Here is a 27,831-nt window from a genome sequence, read left to right as displayed (position 1 = left end):
ACGTACCTGGGCGTGTAAGCCCCATACAGAGGAAGACTTTGGACCAATGCTAGCTCGTGCCTGGCAAGCTTAGCACACGCACAGGATTTTGTGCTGGTGGTGGTTTTGTGCTGTTAGCTAGGTGGGAAAGGCAGGAACCATCTCAGAAGCTTCTGCAGCTTTGTTTTGTTATTGCGGAGCTGTTGCTGAGGCATTTGCAATCTCCCGGTTAGCTGACAGAAATCAAAGCAGATGTTTAGGGCTGCGTGTTTTCCATCTTCCTGTGGACGCTCAAGTACAGTGACTATGGGAGTGTGGGCAATGTGTTTTATTACTCACAAAACCCAAAATGTTTATCACCCAATGGGCTTGCTGTGCTTCCTTGGGTGAGAATGTCAGCCAGCTTAAGCACAACCCAAAGTAAATACAAATTGAGTGCTGCACGATAACAGCATGCTAAAATCGCTGGTTGGGAAGTTTCCAATGAGCAATTCTTGTAGCAGGTATCTGATTTCTGCCTTGTCCTGCTACATGAAGAAATGCTTTAGTCCTCTTGCTCTTTTTTCCTCTTTCAAGCTCCGAAGACAGAGCTGTTCTGCACCTCCACATGTTGCTGTCTGTGCTTCAGCTCCTGATTTTGCTCCTGTTGGTGCATTAAGGACATGGGAGCAGGATGCAGGCACTCCCTTTTCCCTGCTAGGCTGAATCAAACTGCTGCCAATTTGTTTTGGTTGGCAAATTGAGCGCCAAGGTCAAGCAGAAACGGTGTAAAATCTACCAGGCAGTATGAGAGCTATATTTCTTAATAAAATTGTGTATATAAGTTCCATGGAGACTTTTATTTGTGTTTTTCAGAGTAACAGTTTGGCTCTGGTACTTGTGGCTCTGCTGTCCTGTGGGTATCCCTGCAGGGGTGCTGGTAACTCATACTGCTTCTGAACTTTGCTCTTTTCTCATTCAGTGAGTGTATAGGATGGAAAAGCTGCTTTGTTCCTTGTGCTGAGGTACCAGGAGCATTGTCAAGGGCAGGAATGGCAGTAATGGAGCCAGGTCTGGTGAGCAGCAGTGTGAGGGGCTGCTCATCTCTTCCCCCTCTCCATCCTGGTAGTCAGGAGAGTGCTTCCCTTTAATTTATCAGACGTTTCCTTTCCCCTTAGTATTACTGATTCCTCTCCTTTATGTTTCCTTCCTTTCATTCCTCCACAGCATGAAATTTCAAAATGCAAATCTCTTCAGAGCTGGCAAGAAGTTATTTTGATTCATGAGGATGAATTTCAGGTGTGGCCATCTTTACATAACCTTTTTTAATTGCTCATTAAAGTGTAACAACTTGCTGGTGATTGGAATTAATTTTTTCGCCTTGCAGGCAGTGGTAGCATGCCAAGGTCAATGAAACCTCAAAAGCATCTATCAAACACCTGGTCTGCTGGGATTGCACTGCTGCTGACAGATGTACCTTTTTAACCTGGCTGCTATATATTCACTTAAGCTGCTCTTGGAGAGCAGAGGGAACGTGTGAACAGGGAAAGCATTTGGATGATCGGGTTTTCTTGTGTGAAAATAGCTCCCTTTTCTTTCATATGTTTTCTTTTAAGATAAAAAAGAGAAGCAAGCTGCTGCTGGTAGCATGGGGAGTGTTTTTCCTGACCTGATCCAGCTGTACAACCTGTGCTTGAGTCCAGGGAATCAGGTAGGGGAGGGAGTTAATGGGCAGTTAAATTATTTGGATGCTCTGGCTAGTTTTACAAGGCTCAGAAGTGGTTTCCAGACCTGAGGACTTCATGGTGCTGTCTGCCCATCCCTGGTGGAGCAGGGACCGCCATCAGCAGTAGGCAGTGTGCCAGCTCGGTGCAGCCGGTGTTGCAGCACGCTGGGGCAGGAGCTGCTGCAGTGCTGCAGGCAGAGAGCCTCTCAGCCTGCTCCAGGGATTGGAAGTGTGTCGTGGTGGTCGTAGTTTGCTTCTCTGTACAGGTTATCCAGCTCTGGACCGACTTTCTTGGGCAGCCTGGGTTTGTGCTGCCCAGCATTGCAGGGTGATGCCCAGAACAGCTTGTGCACGATGGTTCAGGCTGGGTTTGGCATTTCCTCCTCTGCATCGTTCTCATTTGCATTTCTCCCACTGTTGGTAGCTCTGATAATCTTTAGAGTTGTTTCTTCGACTGTTTTTTACCGAATAATGTAATTGGTGCCATCCAGTAGCTCTTTACAGGCTGCCAGCGCAGTATGTCAGGCTGTATCTGGAGCAGGCTGGGTTTCACCTTGCAAAACCCAGTGTTTTAGATCCATGTGCACTGGAACCTTTCAGCATAATTAACAACAACAACAAAAAATTAATATTTTGAAACTTTTGATCTTTCCAAATAAAAAATTGTTAGAAACTTTTGTCTTGCTTTCTTTGCAATAATTTGGTGCCTGTGCAAACACTACAGCTTACTCCCAAATATATTAAATTTTTTTTGGATGGAGGCAGTTGGTGGGGTTTAGGAAGATGTACACATTTTTTGTATGTACACAACACAACCCCCCCTTTTTTTTTTTCTTCCTCTGTCACAGTTGTATATGCAACTTGACAAGAGATCCTGGCAGCCTGCTTCTCTGGAACAGTAAACAGAGCCAGTGCTGCAGTAGTTTGCAGATAAATAATGTATTACAGCCTGTCAAATAAAGCTTTGAGCAAATACCACTTTAAGGGGTCATATATTGTGAATCTGAATATTACCCTACAAATCATTATTTCCCAGACCCTTTTGATTCCTTATTTCGCACACCGCAGCTCTCGGAACAGGTCACCTTTTTCAAGTACCCCTAAACCTGACAGAATTAGTATTAGCAATATTTCTGCTATTGGTGTTTGTTTAGCCAGCATAAATAAGCTCAAAAATCATCCCTCAACACTTTTCTCTCCATCCAAAAGTCCTTGTGGATTTTTTTTTTTGCAATCTCAATTGGAAATAAGAAGTGGTGCGCACATGTTTATATTTTAGATGCTTGCTGGGAGGTTTTAGGGAATACATAGTTGGTTTGATTGGTTTTTAGGAGAAGCCTTCCTAGAAATTTAAGAGCCTGTTAAAATATAGCTAGTTTTTTTGCTAATATAAGTGTTTAAAGAGGATAGAAATTATATTGCTGGGATGCCTGGTTTGCAGTTAGTTTGAAGTTCAAGAATACTACATCAAATTTACAGAAGATAGGTTTAGGAGTATTTGCAAAAAATGAAAACCTAATAAGTTGAAGATGCTGATTCTTGCACGGCAGAAGTACTATGCTTTGTGGTATTTGTGTTTAATATCCCTTCTAAAACTGTGATGTTACCATGTTTCATATTCTTTCAATGGTGTTTATAGACTAGCAAGGCCATGCAGTAACTCTGGAATAAGCCCATGCACTGATAGGTATGGCCATAATTGCAGAAAAAGCAATGCAGGGTATTGCTTCTTCCGTGTAGCTCAGCAGTGGTATTTCCATTGTGGGATAAGTCCGGGGAATATAGATTCAAGTCCCAAAGCACAGACTGAGCTGATTTGCTCATCCCATCGCCCCAGGGCTGCTGGAAGCGTTGCACCATAGAAGTAATTGGCAAACAGCATGGGAGGTGCCACTGCTTTTTCTTTTGGTGTTGCTTTAGGAAAAGTCTGAGCTGTGTTTTTCATTGTGCTGCATCGTGTTACAGCTGGGTGTTTCCCCCTCACGTCAATGGGCTTCGAGGCCCTTGCTGGTTTGGGTTGATCTTAAACGCTGTTTGAACCTATGCCGAGTGCAGCCACTGGAAGGGCGTGATGGTTATTTTAGCAATCTTCAGCAAACAAAGCAAGCAAAATAACATAAGCCACTGTTCAGTGTACAGACCAAAAATGCAATGCCAGGTTAGGAAGGAGAAGAAATCCCATTTTTCAAGCGTGAGGTTTTTACACCTATTTGTGGTTGTACGGTGATGCTAAGCCCTCTCTGAGGGTTTTGGTGCTCTGGTATCCCTCCCTGGGCAATTGCAGAGCTGGTGTTGCTCTCTTGGGTGTAGTTCAGTCTGGTGGCGGCAATGACAATACACTGCTCCCTGGTTTTTAAGCAGTTTTTTATGCTTGCAGTCTCCAATTAGGTGGGGTTTCAGCACTGGGGTTTTAGGTAGAAATTTCCCATGTTAATGCTATTCGTTGTGACAAATTGAATGAGGAGGGAGGAGAGTCAGCTGAAATAGTCTTCCCCTGAGGAGTGTCTGGTACCCAAGCTTGACCTTTTTCTGAAGGAGGGATGTCCTGGGGATGAGTTAAAATTTCATTTTACACTTTCTTTCTGAAACAGTGCTGTGTCTCAGCTGAAGCCGCATGTCCTTCCACACTGAGCCTGAACTGGGAGGGGCAGTTCAGCCCTTACCCTGTGACGTACGGCATGCCAGGGCTGCAGGTCTGTGCTCATAGAGGCACGATGCTGTTTTACCCTAAACCTTCAGTTTAAATGACTTTTCCTGGTTTCCCGTTGTTTCTCAGATTGGAAATTTACGAGGTGGTCGGTCCAAGTCCATGGCGGCATTTGCAATGTCGCATCTCCACGGTTAAGGAGGACCCAGAGGCGGTCCTCCTGCCTGTGCCAGATGGCTTCTTAGCTATCAGAGCTGCTTTATTTCCCAGCAATGAGCCTTGCAGCTGGTGGTGGCAGGAGGAGAGATGAAAGGTAACCAATGTCTATGTTTAACTTAAAGTTCTAGCAATTGATTTTTATTTTTTTCTTTTTAAATCAAGATGTTTCTTGTGGTGGTGGCTCTGAATTGGTTCAGGCTGGATGCTTCTCAGAAGCTGGCATTTGATTTCCCACAGGAGAAGGTGGATTGAGCTAGTGGGGAAAAAAATAGTGAAGTCTGGAAGCAGAAGGATTATGGGTCTGTTGTTTTATGGTCGATCCTTGTATTGCCTTTCTATGAAGTTATGCAATTAAGGGGATGTGGAAGCAGAGAAAATTGTCTGTTTATTTGCCTTCTGCTCTCGTCATGTGATCAAGCCTTTCCTCCATGCACTGAAGAAAAGAGACTGAGGTTTATTCAGAAAACTAAGCTAGAAGGAAGTTTACCCACATTTCAGCTTATAGAGGAACATGAAGTTGTTCATCCTGTCTGATGGGGCTTTTTGGGGGGGTGGATGGGAGTATTTAACATATGTTTAGGATCATGGGTAGTCTTTTAAATGATTGTAGAAAGTATCCTAATGTGGTGTATGGACTGGCTACTGGGACTGGGCTACCGAAGCTGGGTCAAGTTGGCAGTGGGAGAGTCAAGTGCTGTGCCCCATTTCTCCTGCTTTCTTACCCTCCCATAAACACCTTTGATTTCCTTGCACATCATGTTGGCTTTTAATGAATTTCAAAATACTCCCTATTATATTTTATGCTAATTTCTTCAGCATCTCAGGCATCCTGGCTTGCGGGAAGAACACTGGAGAGTGTTATATTTCATTATTTACTGTATCCTTGCTGGTGTGTGGATGCGGAATCCACTGCTGGCACCAAGTGGCTGTGGATGGAAGCTGCTCCAGAGGTGTTGGACTCGCTGGCCATCTGTGGTGTGTGCATAGATTTTGGGGCTGCAGTTCGGAGTGGGTTAGGACCCCCTTATTCCCAGTTTCCCCAGTGGTGGGTGTCATGCACCGGAGCCACTCCGTCCTGTGCTGGCTGGTGCCCTGTGATGCCGGCTGAGTGATTGCCTTGGCCGTGCTTTGCCTTTGAAATACGAAAGGGATATATCAAAGGGAAAAAGGCTGTCAGAGGACTTGTTTGCTTGTAATAATCCCATCTTTGTGGGTTCCCCACCCCCCCGAGTGACTGGAAAAATAACCTGTACAGTAACATCACATGCATGAAGGCAAAGGATCATGATTACCTGGGAAAGGACACTATTTTTCTTGCCTTTTCAAATACCTGGGGGATTTTAACACTTCACACTGTTCATAGACTGTGTATTGAGTACCAAAAGAAAAATTATTGTAGGCTTTGCACCCTCCTTCATTCTCAAGTAGAGACAACTGGCGAGCTGTGTTTGGTTGGCTAGAAGACATTCAAGAAGGCAGGAGAGTACAGATGTGGTACCTCTGCTTCCAGACAGGGAGGTGGGAAAGGGGGTGTCAGGGGTAGCTGGTTTCTTTTTTTTTTTTTTTTTTTTAAAGCTGAAATCAAGGTTTTTCCACTCACAAATCATTTGAAGCCAAGTTTCTTCATGAATAAACACGATTGCTAACATATTGGAAAAAATAGGCAGAATTCTCTCACCAAAATTTTTCTTTTTCTGCATCATCTTTAAATGACATCTGCCACTCATCCCTTCTGTAATCAATTTAAATGTATCTGACACTAGCTTGGAGGCAAGTTTTGAACTTTCTTTACCCATCACCATGATTTCATTGCTTTTTCTCAGTTCAGTGGTGATTATATTTGAATTTGGAAACTGGTTGACCAGCTTTCGCTTGCCAGCCCCTTTCTAGGCTGGCCTTTGCAATGAACACTGCTGTGTGCCTGTGTATGGGAGAGCATAATGCTTGGCTGTCAGGAATTGACTTTGGGCATCTGTGAGTGTTTCGGTTTAATGTTAGAGGTGTTCATTTTAAAGTGAGATAAACCCAGAATAATTCCATGGTTTTCAGGCTTTTTTATTTCTTGTGAATAATATTTGTATCGTGTTTTGACTCATCACTGCACCTGATGACCACCTGCAGAAATTAAAAGTTGAAACCAGTTTGGAGCCCACTGGGAGGGGGAATGAGTTGGTTTATTCACAGGGTCTCAGAATTATTTTGTACTTTAAAGAGATTTGTATAAATAAGTTATTTTAGTTTCTTCATCTTAGATTTGTTTTATCTTTATTTTGTCCTTTAACACAATCTCCCAACTGTGCAATAAATCAAAAGACTAAAGCTCTTTCGTCTCATGCAGTGGGTCTGCTGCAGGTGAGGCTCTTGTTACTGCTGTGATAAGACTCGGGCTATGCCAGTAGGATGGGCGCTCTATTTTCAATAAATTTTGCAAGATGCCAAAAATACTGCAAGCATCAACATGTTTATTGTGCTCCATGTTTTCATACTTCTGCTCAGAACTGGTGAGATCCTCATACTTGAATATTTGAGTTATTTTTAACAGACGCTGTGGAAAGGTTTTCCTCCAGAAGGGCTTTCCCCGCCTGCCTTGGCTCATGTCTTTGACAGCCAATGCAATAGCACTTGTTGATTTTTATATTCCCTGTAGTACAGAAGAATCCCCGGTGCCTGGTCTAGACCAGATTGCCCAAACCCAGAGTCTGCGTGTTTTGCTACACCTCTGTCCATCCTTTCCTTGCGTGAGTGATGTTTGAAAGCGTTCCAGTAGTACCTGCTGGGAAACTTCTGGGCCAGTACACTTTGTTTTCATAACAGAAAAGGATTAGCGGGTGCTAAGTGGCATCAGGCAACCTCTTGGAGGAAAAATTTGTCGTGTGGCTATTTAGACATATCAGTCCAGCTGCAGCTTCCCACCAAGGAAGTCCCTAAAACCCTGAGGACCAGAAGCTGCAAAGGTGAATCACAGGAGGAATAAGCATTTTTCCCCATTGCTTATTCTGTAGCTATATTCCCCATTGCTTATTCTGTAGCTATAAACATTTAGTAATAGGTGTCACTAAATAAGATAATTTAGTTTATCGGTTTTCAATAGTGACATCTGAGATGCAGAAGTTAGTTTGCACTGAATTTTAAAAGTAATCCTGCTTAAGGTGTGCTTGTCTGCCTTTCTCCCAGCTGCATGGCTGCAAACATTGATTGGAAGTCACAGCGTTATTCTTAACGTACCAACTTTCTCCAGGTAATCCTTAAACTTTAGGTGTGTTTCATAGTCTTTTATTTGGGAAAGCCCGAGCGAGGGGAGCTGAAGGACTTGCTGAGACTCTTTGCAGCAGCAGTGGGCCAATTCCTTTGAACATCTCGGGGTCATGGCTGAAAATGGGAAAGAAAGAGGAAAGCTGGGCTGAAACAGTGTGTTTCATCATCGTGCTCCTGTTAAGACTTCTTCAGCGTGGCGTTTGAAGAATAATCCTTCTTTCTTATCTTAAAGTTGGCATGAAAAGGCTTTGTGTGAGACACATCAGGAGAAAAATGAAGATGAAAAGTTTTTTTAATTTTTCCTTTCCAGTCTTTTTTGCATCCGGTAATGCAAACCTGACTGCTATCTGAATGCTTACTTACAAAAAAACTGTGAGGAATTGGCCCTTTTTTCTTTCCCCATCTGCAAGACTGCAGGGAGGTGAGCTGCTTCTGTTACCCCGTGGAGCTGCACAATGCCTGGTCCTTAATGCAGGGCAGGGGGAGAGGACTGGTGGGCTTTTAGATACTGACTCAAGACTTTTCTAAGCATATTCACCACTTACGAGGCTGATTTGAGATAGTCAGACCTGTTTCTTATCTTTTAATAAAAGATGCTGTCTCATGCTCTGCTAAAACTTGGGATATTTGAACATGGTTGGTAGAAAAATACTGGTTTGTGTCTTTTGGGCTGAAATTAGGAATATTATAGTAGAAGAAAGCATCGGTGCTGCTTTTGAAACAGTACTGACTGTGAAGTTTTGTGTCTCTTGGGTATTGTAAAACTTCTTCGTATTCTTCAAACGTGGAAGAAAGGACTATCTCTGCTTTTTAATGAAGGACAGATACTTTGCCTCCAAATGAGTTTTCCCCGCCTTTCCCCAGCACATGAGAAAGGGAGAGGCCAGTGTTTTGCATTGTGAGTAAACCCCAGCATCTATATTGGACGACAGTAAAAAGTGCCATCTTTTTTCCCCCGATACTGCATGGCCCACTCAAGTGAAAGCACAAGGTGCTAAGAAGCCGAATTTGTCCACTTGGGAGCTGCCTCCTGCTAGCGTAGTCTATCCAAACCCCTCCAGCCCTGGCATTTCATGCATTTCAAATGCAGTAGGAATTACTTGGTGCCCCACTGGGAAAAGCAGCAAAAGTCTGGCTGATATGTGAATAACTAAAAAATATTTACCCTCAACTTGGCATTAGCATCGAAATTATAGTAGCTCATTTGCACACAGCCTAGTTGTTACATAGCATAACTAAAAAGCATATATAGCCAGCCATGTTTGGAGCTGTGCCTACACATGAATTGAAAGCAAGGCTGGTAGATCTGCCAGCTTTCATCTCCCCACCTTGATCTCAGTCGGGTGCCTTGCTGGCTTTTGTGTTAGCTGTGTAATTAAGCACAGAAGAGCGGTTGAGGCAGAAATGGTTTAACTCACTGAGCAATGTGGTACTGAGTTGTTCTGTAGGAGTTTAAAAATTAATTTTGTTGTTAAATGTCATCATCTGGCTTGTGATCAGCTATAGTGTAGGTCATATGTTTTCTGATAAATGAAGGAAATCAAATAAGGGATCCTGAATGTTGACATCTGTGAAACCAAAGTTAGTTTAAGTCTGACATTAATGTTTCTAGAGCCACGAAGAAGTGGGAGGAAGAAAGGAAAAGATGAAATCTGCGTTATTTATCTAGCAGAGATATGGTGCTCAAACCCAGCACCTTCCCAACTCGGGAAAATTGCCCTTCCCTTCTCCCCTGCAGTGAAAGCCAGGAGAACATAAACTAGTGCTGGAGAGATGGATTAATGGAGAAGAGCTTTTCCTGCTGAAAGGCTTGTGGGAAGTTCTGCAGGGGCCTCACAGCAGCGTTTGTAAGAGTCTTGAAGGGGCTTAGGACAAGAACGTTCTGGGACTGGGGAAGGTGAGGTCTGGAGATCTCCATGAACCTTCCCTTGCTGAATCCATTTCTACAGGGCTTGGAGCAGAGAAGAGCTACAATGAGACTTAGTTTTTACAAGATTTTTCTTTCCTGGTTTATTAACCACCCCCCTTTATAGCAGTCATGGAACTGCTCCTACATATACTTCTTTTGAGGCATACCCTTGCATGTTAGCTCAGTCCTGTGCAGATTTTTGATCAATCAGAAGAAAATGTCACTGCAGCAGCCAAATTCTTTGGATTCTTATTCAGATGTCCAAGCTGGAAGTGCCTGTGAAGAATACCTTAGTATTTGTTCTTGGTTTTCACCCCTTCAGAGATTTGTGGACACTAGCTTGGTTTCAAGTTAAGGTAATCATCCTGCCTTTTCAAGTCCAGCTCTACAAACGCTGTCCCCCTGAGAGATAAAGCTAGGAGGATGAGATACAAAGACTTCTTCCAGAGGTTGTCCAAGAAATAGCACATAGGGAAAATGTTGACTTATTGATAGAGACAGCCTTGGGGGAAGCAAATATTCAAATGAATTAGGATTTTTCCTTCAGCAGTGTTTCCTGAAATGTTCATTTTTTACTACAGTGCCTTGTTACACCCTTCCCCTGGACAGAGCTTTCTGCTGCACAGCCTTGTTTTCATCTCCCCCTCCCCCCTTTTTTTTTCCCCCACTTCCAGTTTGAGCGTCATGACCCGGTGGAGGGGCGGATCACGGAGCGGCAGTTCGGCAGCATGCTGCTGGCCTACAGTGGGGTGCAGTCCAAGAAGCTCACTGTCATGCTGAAGCAGCTCAAGAAGCACTTCCAGGACGGAGAGGTCAGTGGCATCGGTGGCACATTTGGAAAGTTGTGGTGGGGGCAGCTGTCCTGCACCGTGCTGAGAAATGAGTAAGCAATCTCCATCTTTTTAAGAAAAGCACCTGCACCTTGTTAAGCAGTGTGGGGAGACACACTGACTTTGCAGATGATAAATACTTTGCCAGCAGAAGGGAGATGGAAAAGGTGGGAGTGCGGTGGTCAGTGTCCAGATCAGGGTGTAGGTTTGTCCCAAACAAAATGGATGCTGTAATTTTCAAAATTTAAATTTGCTGAATGGCACCTTGGGTCTGGAGGCAGAATAAACGTTGAAGACTTGTTCCTAGTTACTGGCTCGACCTTGGATTACTTAGCTGCTGTGACTGGGCAGTTTATTATTTAGTTATGAACTTATGTGAGAAATTATTTTAATTACTCATGATTTAGAGAGGAATAAGGTTGCAGATCCTACACTCATTAATATAGTGAGAGACCTTGGAATAAGACATCCATACTGAAAGGACGTGCTTTATCAGGTAAGGCAAGTATGGGCTGCTAAATTACTTCAGTATTAGAATTTTACATCTGCTTCTATAAAGATGGATTGTTCTTTTAACTAGGTTATAAACAAGCGATTCATCAAAATGAGAATGGATGGAAAGTCTTTGGCCTGCATATTGGGTCGGTCTGATCGGTTTAGAGCTGCTTCCTCCTGACATCAGAACTGGCATTTATTTCTTAACTGGCTTAGATGCAAAGTGTGTTATAAAACACAAGTGTGTGTGTCTAGTCCTTTTTTGCCCATTTTTGGTGCCTTAGCTGGACTCCTGTGATGTCCAGGAATCCTCGGTTCATGTGAAGCCACTCCAGTGACTTTTTTTTCCTCCCATTTTCTCCCTCTTTCACTGGTGCTGGAGGAGAACTTGGGCATACTGAAGCAGCAGGGCATGTAGACGAATACGTCCCTATTAACTGCAAATAATACCAAAAAGTTAAAAACTGGAGGAAACCGTAAGCGAGCCAAAAGGCCATTATCAGAGTTGTGTTCCTGCCAGAGGAGCCATGGTACCTGCAGCTTCTTGTGACCTCAGGGTACTAGAAAGAGCATTTTTTGCAGATTCCCTCGTGTTTTGTAGGAAAATAGGCTCAATATTTAATAGGCTGTTATCAGTAGAGGGTGTCAATGTGTCATCGGAGCTGAGATGTGTTGCTTGTTAATATTTGGAAATCTCAGTTCTCCAGCTCTTTGTCACCAGCTCAAATAAGCCGACCATTGAAGTTTCCAAGGTTGTGTCTGTTTATTTGATCTTTGAGTGAGACGCTGCAGATTTGGCATTTCCAATACCTCTGCTCCCCTTGAGTTTTAACACAAATCTTCTGATTTCTCATGGAAAAAATACTTAACGGTGATGTGTGTCTAACAGAAAATATTAGCTCTGTTGTTAACATTCCCAAACTGTTGGTTCTTTTGCTGTGATTTGGGGTTTTTTTTAATATATATACACACATATTATTGAACAGTAGCTGGGTGTATGAGAAATTAGGCAGAGGGGAGTTATTTTGGAAGGCTTCTTACAGCATATGTTTTCTTCTTTTCATGTGTAAGCCAAGACCCTGACATCTGTGGCAGAGGAAGAACTTTTTGGTTTTACCTTGTTCCTCATCCCCAAATCAGCCAGATTGTGTTTCTATTTGCAGATAACCGCATTCAGAGCAAGTCTTTTTTCTTTCTTTATTCCAAGGACTTCCAAGGAGAGAAATTGGGGAACAGCACAAAAAAAATGACATTTGCAAGAAACAGAATTGGTGGAAAACACATGATTCCTTAGACCAGGGGGGAATGAAACACTCAGAATCCTAAAATGACACAGCCTCTCTGTTAACAAGTACAAGATATTTAATGGTTTAAGGAGATGTAAAGGATGTAAGAAGTGCCAGCCACTTTGCACTGGAGGCAGATAAGCCTTTTTTGCAGCCAGGGCAGCTCAAAGTCAGTGCTTATGCAGAGCTAGAGAAATCAGGCACTGAATTCCTCCACTTCAGCAGGTTTTAGCTCATGGAGAATCCAGCCTGATGCCTAACTTTGTCTTTTATACAAGAGAACCTTCTCTTGAAAGTTTGTAGGGTTCTTTTTTCCCCTGGGGTATTTTAGAAGACCGTATCCCTTGCAGATTTGTGTGCAGCACTTTGTATCTAAATACACTTATGTACTTTTTATTGGATCACCCTGGTGCAGCTGTCAATGTTTTTACATAGCTTAAATTTCCCCATCTCTTTAGAAACAGGACAGCTGTGACCAGTATCATGTTAACAGCCTTTCGATCTTTCTGGATAACTTATTCAGGGATGTGCTTGCAAAGTTTTCTTTGTAAATGAATGGAGTTTTAAGCCAGAGAGCGTTCTCCTACTTGAAACTGCAGAAGCTCAATGCTGGCATTGCTTCTTCCTCTGTGTTTGTAACCCAGACATTTGGAGAGCAAGCAGCTGCTTCGGTCAGGCTCTACTTTACTCCCATTATATAAAAAGGGAGTGGAGCCAGTGCTATCCACTGCTCTCCCTTTGGCTCCCAGACCTCAAAGAGACTTTAAAGCCACTCAGCCACTTCATTTATCCTGCGATACTTTCCAGTCGCTGAACACCTTGTAGGTCAGAGTGGTTTATGATTGAAACATGTTTTGCAGGAAGAATTTTTCTCCAAATCCCTTCTTTTCACACTTCACTAGCCTACTTCTAGTAGGCTTTATCTGCACGTAGTATCGTTATCTGCACAGTTTAGTAAACTGCTGTAACTCCGCTCTATGCCGAAAGCAGTAGGGGCTTTGACTTGCTATTGCTGTCCCAAGAAAGTGGGAGTAAAGTAATTTTAATAGCATGATGGCAGTAATTGTACCAAACCTACCTGGCAAGCTTTACCTTGGAAATGCAATTTACCTTGTGAGTTACCAATTTCTTATGAAATCAGCCAATCATCATCATCATTGTCTGATGCAGTTACCTTTTCTGCACAAAGCAACCCTGGCAGCCTCCAAAATGTTAAAGCTCTGATTTTAATCTAACCTTCAGCCATTTTCCAACATTGTTGTTATACATTCCAGCTTTTGGGAATGGCATGTTTTCTTGTATTAATTGATAATCTGCTTTCACTTTTATTTTTCTTGAGGAAAAATCCCATTTTACCCTGGATACATGAACTCCTCTGCATATTCAGCAGAGCTGCCACACTCTTTGTTTAAAATTGCTTATGATCCTCCCCCTTGAGTTATACTTACACAGCTGCTTTTCTCCTAGTAAAAAGGACTTGAGTTGTCATTAGTATTTACAGGCAGGGTATTTTGTTTATGTCTCCCTAACTGCTAGAAAACCAAGCTGACTTGTCAGAAACTAGTGATTCAGGTCATGTTCTACATGTGCTTTGGGGGCTGTGTAGCATATTTTTCTGTTGAGATGGCAGAGGGTAGGAGCGAGATGTAATTCTGCCCGGCTGAAACCTGGGTTCCTAGGTGAAAGCCCTAACTTTTGCAGAAGGTATTTGAGCTGTCGTAAGATGCATGTTGCAAGCAAATAGGTGTTTCTGGAGTCTGCCTGCTCATGTATTGCTAGGATTACTTAAATGATGAAAGGATTCAGACTTATGAATCAACAGCTAGATCTACCAATGCCTTGAAAGAAGTGATCATCCAGATGCCATTATTGCTACCCTAGTGCTCTCCAGATATGCGGTTTCTTGTGATTCCAAATTAACACATGCCTGTATTATATAATGGAAACATCTATTGGTCTTTCAATGGAAACGTGAATAACTTACGAAGAGCTGAGGAGCACTGACAAACACATTGACAGGGAACAGATAAACTCCCATACTCAGACCTTCTGACTGATGAAGGTGTTCGTTCATCTCTCAACTTGTCGGTGCAAGCCTGAGGCTGTCCCAGTCTCTGATTTTATTTTTATTTTGGTAGCTGGAAAGGAGTTAATGCTAATACTGATGCCAGCCTCAACTATAGGATTCATCAATAAAATATTAAATTTCATAATACTGATAGAATTGTTGCTACAGAGATTCAGTATCTCTGTCCACATGAAAGCCCAGATTTGTAGGATACCCCCATATGTCATTGTTTTTGCCTTTTCAGCTGCTGAGAGGGCCACAAGTTTACGTATGTAAGCATATAAACCTTCCCTGTTACCCGCTGAAGCGATAGCAACTGCAATGTCGGTACTAAACAAGGGGCTATTTTGCACAGACAGCAATGCTGTTGGGCCTTGACATCTGCCATTTTGTGGTGGAAAATTCCAGGAAAATGCAAAGTTGGGGCTCTCTGCTTAGAATAGCTGCTGGGATGACTTGCAGCCACTACTGCAAACCTCAGATGTCCCAAACAGAGCAGGTAAAACACAGTACAGTGTCTTCTGCTGGCCTGAAAGTGGCCTCACACCTCCTGGTTCCTGCTGGCTTTCCACATTTTCAGTGTTCTGCTCCCAGGCAGGAGCATGTCAGTCAGGAAACACATAGCAGGGAGGCATCCAGATGGGTATCCGAATTGCAAAGATCTTTTCTCCTCTAGATCTGTTGTACAAAACAGAGGAATCTTTGCAGTACTTCCTGCAGAAGTACATTATTTATTTGATTTCTTCTTTTTTTTTTTTTTGCTAGGACAGTATTTTATTTAATTCTGCCATACATCTTTTAGCATGCCGCTTGGGAAGAGGAGCAGGTATACATTCAAAGAAAGCTCCCTGTAAGGTAACTGGGGATTTTTTTCAGATCTGTTGTCCATGTGTGCATTTTGCTATCTCATTCTTTTTGGTCTGGATCCGTGAATCCAGGGCTGACAAAGCCTGCTGTTGCATTTGTTGGTGTGCACCCTGTGCAATGTATGTCAGCAGTGCATTGCCACATAATCAGTTACAGCGAAGATAGGAACAAGCTGCGAATTTTCTGTAATTCTGCTTACAATTCTAGAGGCACTATGCCTGTATGAGAAGATTGTAAAAAATGTGCTTTTTCTTTCAAAAAAAGATAGGTGGCTTCTTCCCTGATTAGAAGTTGTTGGGAAGAGTTTGAGAAGGGTCACAACAGATCGTATGAATTTATATTTGATAGTACCCGCTGAACGTGTGCTCTTCTATCCAGCTTTTCCCAACTGTTATGCAGTTGGGATTTTTAGTATCTTCTTATATCAGTCTGTCGTGCTAGACAGGATAGGAGGAGCCTGAACCTGAACTCTTGACAAGCTGATTTATCTCCTCCAGAGAGTAAGGCTGAGTAGTTATTGCTGTGGTCATGATTTACCTCCTCCATTGGCTCCAGGCCATGGTGGGGGAGTTTGGAGGCTACAGCTCTTGTCCCAGCACTGATGCTGGCACTGAACAGATTGATAAAATCGGGCGGTGTATAGTGTAACTGGGTGGGGGTCCCAGACCTGTGCTTGTTGGCACCCGCTCTCCCGGTGGGCTCCTCGCCAGTCGGATCAGTGCAGAGAGGAGCATGTCACTTATCCCCTGCCTGCCCATCGGCTGTGCTGCGATGCAGTAGTGCCAGCGCTGGGTGCTTGGCTGTAGGCGCTCACCGAGCACACACTCGCCTGTCCCAGGGTGAGCCAAGCTGCGGGCGACTGTGCTGGTAAGTAAAGCAGACAGCAATCCCGCCCCATAGCCATCCTGCCACCAGCAGCAAAGCTAATTGGGGCACATATATACGTGCTGTGGTTTGCAGTGTCACCTTCTGTGACACTGGGTAAGACATGGATCCCCCCAGGGATCCCTGAATCTCTTGGGAGAGACCATGCAGTGCTTGAACTATTTCATTATTGTCATTGCAAGTGTGCAGGCTTGGGAAAAAATATATAAATGAACCTGCTTGCAGCGGTCTCCTGCGTCCCAACCACAGGCTCATGGTGTGTCCACTCATCTGGGTAAGAGCTGGCTGCGGAGCAAGGGCCAGAGAAATGCTTTTCAGTCTCTGCCACTGCTGACCGTGCATGGGGAAGTCCCTTCACATCGCACTACTGGTGGGGCTGGGAGGGGAGCAGAGCTGGTTAACAAAAGTACAGGTTGCAACCCATATCTGCAGGTGCCAAGGTAGGAGTGTTTTGAGTGTGCATTTGAATTCCCCTCTGGCTACAGCTTTGGGTTGATGAGTCACTCTGTTGTTCGTAATCCAGGTAGTGTCACCGTCTCCTTTTCCCATCACCATAAGACCGTCTTTTCTCTGTCCTAGGGGCTGACGTTTGAGGAGGTGGAGAACTTCTTCACTTTTCTGAAGAACATAAATGATGTGGACACAGCTTTGAGCTTCTACCACATGGCTGGAGCTTCACTTGATAAAGGTATTAAAACTTGTGAGATGGACAGGCGCTGAAAGCTTGAGGGAGCGAGACTCATGCCATGTCTTTGAAGTTAGGAAGATGTCGAACGAGTCCACGCTGACAGGTTAAAAATGTGCTGAAATCGCAGTTCCTCCCTGTAATGAGAGGTTTAACTTGCTACATCCATGGATAAAGAGGGATTTCAGGTTTTATACTTCCCCAGTTTTAGATACAGAGGGGAAAAAAAGGCTGAAATGTATAGTCTGAATAGATTAGGAAGTGGTGATTTCATGGTGACTGATTAGTAAGCAGTGATATCATGGTGATATCTTCAGCAGGACCATTCAGGCCTGATGCGTGCAGAGGCAAGATGACCTAGTGAGTATCACGGGCTCTGGGACCAGAGCACAAGCACACCAGTGTTTCTTCTTCATCCCTGTTTTCTGGAGTGAGGCTTTTTCTCCTTTTACAAAAAGTACTTGAAAAATCATTGTTGGCAAAGACAAGCGGTATTATAAGAAGTATTATTGCAAACTGTATCTTCTGTAGAGGTCTCAGTGTTTGACGTTGCAGAGGCACTAACCAGCAGTGTAGCTGGTGGTAGGAACGTTTCAACCCTTGTTTTGTCTCAGCTTTGCTTAAAAATGAGAGACTTTGCTTAGAAATAAGAGCTGTGTGGCCAGATGCTGCATTTCTGATCTGAAATCCAAGTAATGGCAAGCACCTTCGGAGCTCCCAGGCATAGTGGAGGGAAGGAGAGGGGAGCACTGGAACTCCACTGAGGTCCCAGACTGAGCATTAAAGTCTGTCCAGAGGAGGCTCTCTTCAGATAACCCACAGTCCAGAGGCTGTGTGTGGCCGGAGGAGCTGGCTGAATAAACTTCAGAGCTAGTGTTTCCTGGGAATCTTGACAATAGTGTGGTTTATTGATCAGACCAATCCATATCCTCCTTCATCTCATCATGTTTTTCCTTTTCTGAGCTAATCCATATCAGGTATGTTCTCAGATAAGTTCTCAGATTTGACACACTGATTTCTTTTAAAAAAAAAAAAAAAAGTCCAACTCCCTGCTGTGCTGCCAGGATCTGTCACAAGCGTGTGCTTTTCTTTTCTAGATCTGTTTTCAAGAGTTGTTTTTTTAAAAGACTTAGACCAGGAATATAAAAAAAAAGATGGCAAACTCATTAAAAGTTTTTTAGGCTAAGTGGAAACTCTCGTCTACTAGAAAGTTAAAGCTGATGTATTTAGGCAGCTGCAAAATTAAATGTTTTGGAAGTAAGCTACTCTTCCAACCACTGCTGTTGTGGGCATATTATGACATTAATAGGTTTCTGGGCAGTGGAGCTACAAAGGGAGTCAAACATGTCACATCTCTTCTTGCGTGTGTCAGCAGCCCTCCTTGTCTTTCATTTTTTTGGGTGAAATCATCTGTACTCTTTGTTTTAGATCACTGTTATCTTAATACTTAAAGTTAAAAGAACCTGATAGGATTTTCTTTCATTTAGAAGTAAAAATATGAAGTACATACGTGCTGCTACTGCGCAGAACCCTTTCTGCAGCATCCCACAAGGAGATAATAGCCCAGTGAATCCAATTTACTCAGTGTCTACAGTAAATTAGCAATTGCCCAGTCATGGAATAAGTATTTGTGGAGTATTTAGGTCCACGCGCAGCTGGTAAATCAGTGTGATTGCTGTTTAATTATGTGTGATTAATAAGCTTGTGCTGGAGCCACAGCCATTGAGCTGGGAGTCCTTTGGCTGGAATAAGAAACCTTGGGGAGGCTTGGTGGTGTGCAGGGCATGGCTTCCAACTGCTCGCGGGCTGGGCTGTCCCTGGACCCCCGTCCCTGCCTGCAGCGTCCCGGCTGTCAGGAGAGATTTCCTCAGGCTCGGGCAGAAGAGGAGGGTTATCCTGCAAATCCCCTCTTTGCGTGTGTCTGGTAGCTGACACGAATCACCCCTCACATCCTTCTGTGCTGCCCAACCCAGAGATGCTCCCATGTATCTGGCAGGAGGCATGAAGAGAGCATTTTGCTGTGATCGTTGCATTTTGTGTGCAATGAAGGCGCAAAGCAAGCTGCAGCAATACAATACACCTGGGTTTTGCAGCAGGGATCTGTGTGGTCCCATGCCTAAATTGTCTATGCATTACCCGTTTCCATATATGTGTGCTCCCATGCCTAAATTATCCGTGCATTACCTGTTTCCATGTGCGTGCACTCCAAGTCCGGATATTGCACCCACAAATCAAATAAGCAATAAATGGGGTGTACTCTTCCAAAAGCCAAGCTTTCACAAGGTTGCTTTTTAAAAACCAACAAATGTAAAAATTACTCATCTCATGGGGAGGAGGAAGAGGATAGTTTATGTATCAAATAAATTGCTGCTAACCTAATGCAGCAAACGTTATTATAATTTTAGAAGGGCCGTTTAAAATTTAAGAGGGAAAAAAAAATGGATGGCAGCAAACAGCCATAGCTTGACAACCTGTTTTCTGTGTTGAATTAAAGTAGCCTCTTCTAAAAAGGATTGTAAACCTGTATTTTAATGACGCATAGAATAACACACAGATTATTTGTTAGTCCATCTTTCATTTTACCTGAAGCATAATAGCCATCATTCTCTTAAATCATAATCATTACTGAGAAAACTTCCTCAGCCTGGGCTTACAGCTGGCAGCAGGACAGGAGCCGAACTCGGCGCTTATTCCCCTTTCAAGGCGAGGGTGTGAATTGTACTTTTTTTTGGCACCGTCTGCGGCCAGACTTTCCAAGCAGCCGTTCTGCTAGCGCCGGCAGAGTGCCATGGTGTAACTCCTTTGTGTTTTAGAGCGAGGCACAGATGCACTTTGCTAGAGATGGGCCAAAGCGAGGGGAGACAGCTGAGCCCGTCGCTCACTCCAGTGGCTGGGCCAGCGCAGAGCAGGGCTGGAGCCCAGCAGGGTTAATGGAAGATTGTTTTATTTGAAGTATGGAGCTTGAAACGGCTGCAGACTTGACAGGGAATTTGGAAGGAGGTAGAGGTGAGTTTTGAGTGCAGCATGTATTTGTCATTTGAATTGCTGCTTGCTTTAATCTGCCTTCAGAGATGGATGAAAGAAGTCAGTCCCCTGTGGAGGCACAGCTCAGATCACTCCTCTGGAGTAATGGCATGTAGTCAATGCTGGTAGTTGGGTGGGGAGGACTTCTGTAGGGTAGATGAGAATGGCAGGGATCTCTAGAGACCCTCTAGTCCAACAGGGTCACCTACAGCAACTTGCCCAGGGCCACCCACAGTCAGGTTTTGGATATCTTCAAGGATGGAGATGCCACAGCCTCTCTGGGCATGTAAGAAAGTCTGGATGAGTATTTGCAATAATTTGTGAGAAGGAGAAGAGTTGAACGATGAAATCTGGTGTCCTGCAGAGGCAAGTCAGGGTCACAGGTTGTCACCTTTGCTGCCCTCACACCAGTACATTGACGTGTATGTATGTGTGCGTCCTGATGGAGCAGGACCGTGGAAGTGCTTGGCACCGTGTCCTCAAGTAGGAGGGGTCTGGAGCTCGCCTGCCCTTTGGTTTTAGTACATGCACAATTACGGTGCAGTGTTTGCTGAGCACTGATGCAACGAGTTGTTGGGCAAAGCTCCATCACAGCAGAGGATGCCTGTCCACAAGGCTTTAAGAAATCAGCTCGGTAACCCTGAGGACAAGCTCTCCGTAGATCAACAGCCCCTGGAAGGTGCTGGATACCTTTCAGTTTAGAAACCGCTTTCTGTGTTGGAATTCCCTTTCTTATTTATGACTGCAAATATTACATAAACAGTGAATCGGCTCTGCCTTTGGTCTGGTAGCTCCGCTTTTTTCCCAGAGGTGTGATCTCCATGATTTTCTGTCATGCTCCCTTTGATGTCAAAACAGTTTCTACTCAGCTGCAGAAGAAAAAGAAAAATGTGCTGTACCACAGGATTGCATAAGGTTTGTACATCTCTCTTCTGGATGGATATTCCAGTACATACACGTGCAAATGATTTGAAAAAAGTTAAATAGATTTTTACTAGCTATATTGTCAGTGATGGCATCCAACATTTCCAACTGGGATGCTTAAAATGAAACGTGCATATCAACGTGAGACCCTACGTAGCCTGATTTCTGGGAGCCCAAAATACATGTGTCTTGCCTCTGCAGCCTGGGACTGCCCAGCCCTGCTCTCATCACCGTGGGTGCTGTTTGGGAAATGAAGGCAGCAGCCCAGCTGCCCATTATTTTGGCCAAATCTGTGATTAATCTCAAGATGGAGGGAAAAAAAGTGAAGTTTGCCATCTGGCTAGGCTCTTGCCCGTAGAAAAGCCCTGTTTGTAAGCACTTGGTGAGGCATTACTCACGGTGCGGTTCTGGGAATTGGAGTGGAAAAAAAAAGATAACTGTGTCAGACGCTAAATTTGCATAAAATAACTCAGATGGCTCATTAAAGGAACCAGTGGGAGACACTAACACTTGAAATTTTAAAAGCTGCATAGCTTTTCAAGATAGAAATGTGGAACTCATTTTCAGTGGTATAAAATCTAGGAGACTTTCCCATGTAGAGATGGATGCAGCCATCCCAAACCCCCAAATCTGGACAAGCTTTGTTTTAGGAGATGTTTCCCCAGGCAGCACCTATTTCATTTTGCTAAATGGTAAAGAAATGATGCTGCGAGGTTTACTTCAATTTTACTTGCCTCACCGAGATACCTTGTAGTCTGGAGTGTGTGCGTCAAAGTGGAAAGCAGAGACACTTTCCCCTCCTTTATGACTCCTTAAAAAACAACAAAATAGTTACCGAGCTCAGCACAGTCATGCAGCCCCTGTGAAATAACATTTTTGCAGAATTTGTGCATCAAGCAAGAACAATGCGATGGAGGTGACACTTGCGCAGTTGGATTAGTAAGAGAGAAAGCAGTAACCAGCAGCTCTAAGTACAAATTACAGCTGGTAAAACTGCAGCCATGAAAAATAAGCACACGTTGAAGAGGAGGAAGGGACCAGGCAACACCCTGTAGAGATGGAAGGAGGGGGGTGAAAACTCAGCAGAAAAGCATGACTTACAATTAAAGAAATAATTCAAACCTTTTTTTCCCCCATATAAGGCTATAGCAAATAAATCCTTCAGTAGAGTACTTGGGGCACCAGGAGGAGAGGATGGTATCAAAGCTTTGTTGAGCAACTTTAAAGATGATTGATGTTTAAAAGGAGTTAAATGAAATTCGGTGTTGCTGTCTGAGGAAATACAGATTTGCTTTTGCTGTATGAAGGTCTGGGTCTTGGGTAGGAGATGGCTTACAGTGCTTAAAACCTCTGCCATTGCCAAAGTTGAGGTGTTTTAAAGTGCCTCCCCAGCAGAAGGACTTTTTGGGGAAAAATAAGCAGAGAAGTAAGTTTAGATAAACTCTTTCTTTTACCTAAACCTCCTCTTCTTCCTTGAGCTTTACACGTTACTAAAGTCCCCCAGCAGCGTGTATGGCAGGTAGAAGTTACAGTGCATGTTTTGCAGCTGGCTGGAGCCAGGACTATATTTAGGGAATGGGCATTGCCTAATTGGGGAGGAGAAAGGCACCTTTTACAAAGGCATATTTAAAATCCAGAGACAGGGCATTGATCTTGGTAAAAAGGACTATGCTATCCACCGTTTGGCTCTGGAGTTTGCTGCCACTTCGTGTTCGTGGCGTTTGATCAAAGAGAACCTATAAATACTGCATTATACCTGTGCAGTTTATAGTCACCTCCTCTGTTTTGGGGTATGTGTGATGCTGGCCATCAGTCTCTCCCTCTTGGATCAAGGGGAAAAGCTCAAGGCAGCTTTGTAATTTAATTTGTGAGTGTTTGATGTCAGTGTGAGCTAACTAAATGGTGGACCGTTAAAAGCCCTTTTTGGAGGGCTGCTGCCATCTAATGTGCCCACTTGCTTGTGTTGCAGTTCATTAATTCGATTGTGTTGCATCTTGCTGGTTAATTTGTGTGTATTCAGAAGAAGAGAGCCGAAAGGAAAGGGATACATGGACATGGTGGCTGTCCCTGCGCTTAAAACGTGAATTCCCCCGTTTCTTTTGCTATCCAGGTTTTCTTGAGAGCTATGCTACATGCATGGTGTGGTATATTCTGCAGCCTGGTTGGCATGGGTGGGCTGGGAGAGATGTGCAGTCTCCCCATGGCTCGGTTGGCAAGGTTCGGGCGTAAGGCCTGGGAACAAAATTAATTCAAGTTTTCTTTAATGATTACATTGCCTCTGCCCTCCCCAAAGCAGGCTCTGGCTGCCAGCAGGACACGCACAGAAGCAGTGGCCATATCCTGACTTATGGTGACAGAACTGAAACACAGAGTAATAACTGCAGACCAGAGCTACATCTCTCATGTAGGAAAGGATTTTAACTCAAAAAGAATAATTACAGGGAAACAGCGGGTGCCCACTTGAAATTATATATATTTTAATCTACCTTCTGTCTAATTTCAGTTTTCTCCTGCATTATTTAGTAAAAGGAGGGATTTTATAGGGGAAAAGGACCCGATGGTGGCTGTGGATTCCTCCCCGAAAACCCCAAACCTCACGTAGGGGAGCAGAAATGGGGCGGAAGGAACCAATAATCTGAACATTCATGGGGAAAAAAAATCCCATTAGAAACATTTTATGCAGTTTCTAATTAATCTAGTTACAGCTGGGTGCTTATTTTTTCCTTTCTGACACACAACTCTTCAAAATTTCTGAAGGGCCAGTAGCTCTGCAAAGGGACCAGAGTGCATGAACCTAGAAGGATTCTGTGGATCAAAGCAGAGGCTTTTTTTGGTTTCAGTCTGATTTTGTGTCGTGTCACTTCCCTGTTTTGCCTTGCTGAAGGGGAGCTCCGCTGCTAAATGTTCATCCCAGTTGCTGTGGGCTCACTGCCACAGTGCAAAGTCTCTCCGGACAGGGTTTCCTCGAGTCAGACTTCGTAGGGAAGCAATTTAATGTAAAATATGCTCACATTCATGCAAAGCCCTTCCGTTTTATTGAGTATCTGGAAGGGAGCAGGGTGTTTCAGCCCTGACAAACAGTGATAACTGAGCTGCTCTTACCTCCCCTCCTTCCTTCAATTAGCAGCTGTGAAAGGGAGACTAGAGGGCAGCCAGACGCACATGAATACATGTAGGGAAACAGCTAAACCAACCCAGTGAGGGTTTTTTTTCCCTTTATGCAGCAAGATCTACTGCATAACCCTGCCAGATTGATAGCTCTATGGATTGCTCTTTTCTAGAGGCGTGAATAAAACTACCACTTGCTTCTTTGCTGATGAGCTCAGCTGCCAGTTTGGGGGGGGGAGTGAAATAATTCATTACAACTTTTTGTTTTATTGCAAGGTGAACCTTGTCTGCTCCCTGCAGAGCCTGTCACAGGGAGAGGGTGGATGGGTTCATTCTGCAATTATTGACCCTTGGTTGCTTAACAGGAAAATCAGTTTTTATTATTCTCAGCCTGTTGGAATAGTTGGTTCATACAGTATCATCTTTGCAACCCTGTCAGAAGGAGCTACCTTGTTGATCAAACCTGTCAGGAGAGGTTTCCCACCTCGTGTTTGCTGTAGTGCTGACACTTCTTCCGATTTTGTAACCAAAGGGTGAGGGAAAACATCTCATCTCTGTGTTTAATGTTTATCTTGAACACAGAGGTATCAGCATGTCGGTGCTCACCAGCAGCCTCTCCACACCCAGTGCAGTGTTGCAGTAGGAAGGTGAAGGCTTTGAGGAGCCTGGTTTTGAGGCATGCTTTGAACGGGCTGGGGATGAAGCTTATTTCAAGCCTCTTTGAACATGACACGTTTTCGTAAAGGCAGTTTTCCGTGGAGGAATAAGTGTCTTCCACTTCTCTGCCTGCGTTCACTGCAGTTGGCAGATTGCGACATCTAGCTAACCTTGTGCCCTCACTCTGTTGCAGTGACAATGCAGCAAGTGGCCAGGACAGTGGCCAAGGTGGAGCTCTCCGACCACGTGTGCGACGTGGTGTTTGCACTCTTCGACTGTGACGGTGAGTGACCCCAACCTCACCCTATTCTTCTCAGCCAGGCTGGATGAGAGTCAATCCAGGGAAAAAATGCCAGCCATGAAAGCTTGCCATGGCCTTGGCTCTTCTTGCCATGCTACCATCCACTCGTTGACTGTGCATCTGTACTGATGCTCCTGCCCTTCTAGGAAGGGTATCTGATGGTACCCAGCTTCTCAGATGTTGATGTTAAAGCACTAGCTGCAAGTATTTGGCATGCACAGCTTGCTACACAGCTTCCCCCCCCCCCCCCCCCCATTTTGTTTAACAAAATGAGCTATTGTGCTCCAGTGTTGGAAATGAGCCTATCTGGTACTTTGTTACCTCCAAAGTCCTGGACAAATATCAGCTTGCTTAATTAATGGCAGCTCTGTGCCCTGCTGGGAAGTTCATTGCTTCGCTGGCCTGCAGAGGATGCAAATGTTTTGGGGTAGCTCGTTGCCACACAGAAGCAGTCTCAGGTTGATTTAATGAGAATTAGTGGAGTCTCTGCCACCAGGGGATGATGGCAGCAATTCAGACTTGGAAAGTAGCAATGTTCTGCATTTGCCCAAAACTATCAAGCCAGGATCAGAGACCTTGCTGGCGCCCTGCTTGTCCAGCACAGTCACCAGGATCTGGCAGCTCTGAGCAGCAGCAGTGATGCATAAATAGACAGTTGTTTGCTTTCCGATATAAATATGAACATTAAAAAAATATATGTATTTTCTTCCTTGTTGTCCCTCTTGGTTTCAGCCCCACCTGCTTCTTTGCATGTTTCTAAGGTTGCATCTCTTGTTTTATTTTTCCCTGTGCTTCAGTGCCACTTCTTGATACAATCCTCAAGCCATGTGATCAGACTGGAGATTAGAGTGAACTGAAGTGTAGCCGAATATTCTCCATTTGCATCCTCTCATAGGAGAGTCGGCTAAATATTTTGATAGCAAACCTTTGGGGGGGAAAGACTGTGGTTGCCAGAGGAGTCCCTGTAAGGAAGGAATCAAGTGGAAATGCAGGCGCAGACCTTTTTTTTTTTTTTTTTTTTTTTTTTCTTTTTGTGTGCGTGTGTGTTTTCACTCCGTCAGTGTTTATAGACATTACCATGCACACATCAAAAACCTGCAGCACTGGAGGGAATTTTACTCACCCCTTGATAGTTTGCTGGAATTTTGCTGCCCGGATTTGCATTCGGATGTAAGGCAGGAAAAAAAGCTCTCAGATGAAAAAACTCATTCATGAAATATAACAATGTGGTTCCCTGTATCAGCTAGAGAGATCCTCTCTCCTTTGATCTGGGGAACTGATGGAACTGGCAGGTTTGTTTCTTGAGGGCTGATGTCCCTCATATTTCTTCTGTGCCCAAAGGTGGGTTGCTTTCCTGTGCTGCTCCCCAGAAGCTAAAATCAGTGCTATCAGCTGTGCACCATAGGCAGGGGAGCAAAACCGGCAACAGGATATGTATGGCATTGTGGCAGAAGGCATCAGCCCCTCAGCAGACGGGTGTCAGGCTGTTGGTCGTGCTGTGGCTTGCTGCTGTCCTCTCTGATCAACCAGCACTCTAAAAATCCCAGAGGTTTTAATTTTGGTAGTTAAGCAACTATGAAATTTGCCCCAATTTACTATAATCTTATTTTTAACATAAATTTAGTTGACATAATTCTCAATAACCTCACTAGATTACTTTAATGAATCCTCCCTTCTACTCCATTAAGAAAAATCTGTGCTCTGTTACCCTGCGCTCCCGTAATTTCCTAAATCACTTAGTGGAGTTTTCTGCGGGTGCATGGGCATTTGCTTTGCATTTGCTTTTCTGTCTTCAAGCCCCAGTGCTCCAGGCCCTGCAAGACGTGGCAGTGCCAGGCTAAGCAGGGCAATGTCTGTAAGGTTGGGATTTAAATGCTGTGGTTCGGCAACCCTTGCTCAGCAGGATATTTTGGGAGGTTGAAGCCAAACGTGATTCCAGTCTCTGCAAGAAATGACACTTGTGGCTGCTGCCCTTTAAAGTTAGTGTATGCGGGGAGGAGGTTGTTGGTGGGTTTTAGGGTTTCTAATTTTTTTTTTTCTTCTCACAGGGAATGGCGAGCTGAGCAACAAGGAGTTTGTTGCCATAATGAAGCAGCGCCTTATGAGAGGCTTGGAGAAGCCCAAGGACATGGGCTTTACCAGACTCATGCGGGCAATGTGGAAATGTGCCCAGGAGACGGCGTGGGACTTCACCATGCCCAAGCAGTAGCGGGGTTGGGGAGGAGCACACAGATTCCCTATCTCAGCCCTGCCACCACCACCTGCGGGTGAGCGGTGCTGCTCTAGACACCTGCAGGGTGGCACCTGGCTCTGGCGAGCCCAGACTGTTCCTAACAGGAGATTTGTGTAAATCGAAGTTAGAAATCAAAGCCTGTTGTATTTGCAGCTTCTGCTTGCCACTGGCCCCTTAATATTCCTCTCTCTCAGGAAAAAGAAATGGACTTTTCTTACTGCTGCCACCTCTGCTTCGTGATACACCCTGCCTGCAGAGCTGGGCATCGAGCAAGCTGGTGGGGCTGCACCCAAATAATTTTTATTTAATGTTATTGCAAAATGGCATGGGGTTTATTTTAATTCTTAGATTGCTCCTAAGAAAGAAGCTGTGGGATTCCTGGATAGATCATACTGGTGGGACCTAGGAGCAGAGGCTGGAGCAGCCAGGTGGTGAGAGCACCCCAGGATTTCAGCTGGCCAAATGCTCTGTGCTCCCCCAGACTGTCGGGGTGTGGAGGGGCTGCTTGAGCTGAGGTGCTGCCTCTGGTGTAAGAGCAGTTAAAAGTAGTGGAGCAACTGGCTCTCCCGCCCATCCTGCCTTGCATAAGCAAGCTGTTGCAGGAGGTCTCTAATTATTTTTTTAAATGGGGAGCCCTCTCTGGAGGAATTGCTGTTTTGTAACGGGAACGGGCTGAAAGATGTTATTTGCTGAGTGCTGTCCTCTCTGTAAAGTGTTGTGTAAAGAAGTTGCTCACAACAACATGGCTCGTGGC

At 44.3% G+C, this 27,831-nt stretch overlaps 1 protein-coding gene across 1 annotated transcript in view; it reads left to right on the top strand.

Moving 5' to 3' along the window:
- MICU1 (mitochondrial calcium uptake 1) overlaps positions 1 to 27,112 on the top strand; it is a 110,201-nt gene extending 83,089 nt beyond the window's left edge. The window contains exons 10-13 of the mRNA XM_075505406.1: positions 10,389 to 10,526; positions 16,725 to 16,833; positions 24,737 to 24,826; positions 26,893 to 27,112. Coding sequence (XP_075361521.1) covers positions 10,389 to 10,526; positions 16,725 to 16,833; positions 24,737 to 24,826; positions 26,893 to 27,053 — 498 coding nt within the window. The 3' untranslated portion in view covers positions 27,054 to 27,112. The remainder of the gene's footprint in view (positions 1 to 10,388; positions 10,527 to 16,724; positions 16,834 to 24,736; positions 24,827 to 26,892) is intronic.
- Positions 27,113 to 27,831: the final 719 nt, after the last annotated feature.

This window comes from Mycteria americana, chromosome 6 (assembly GCF_035582795.1).
Source record: "Mycteria americana isolate JAX WOST 10 ecotype Jacksonville Zoo and Gardens chromosome 6, USCA_MyAme_1.0, whole genome shotgun sequence".
Taxonomy (NCBI): domain Eukaryota; kingdom Metazoa; phylum Chordata; class Aves; order Ciconiiformes; family Ciconiidae; genus Mycteria; species Mycteria americana.
Note: the sequence above shows the minus strand (reverse complement) of the source record. Positions and strands in the feature narration are given on the sequence as shown.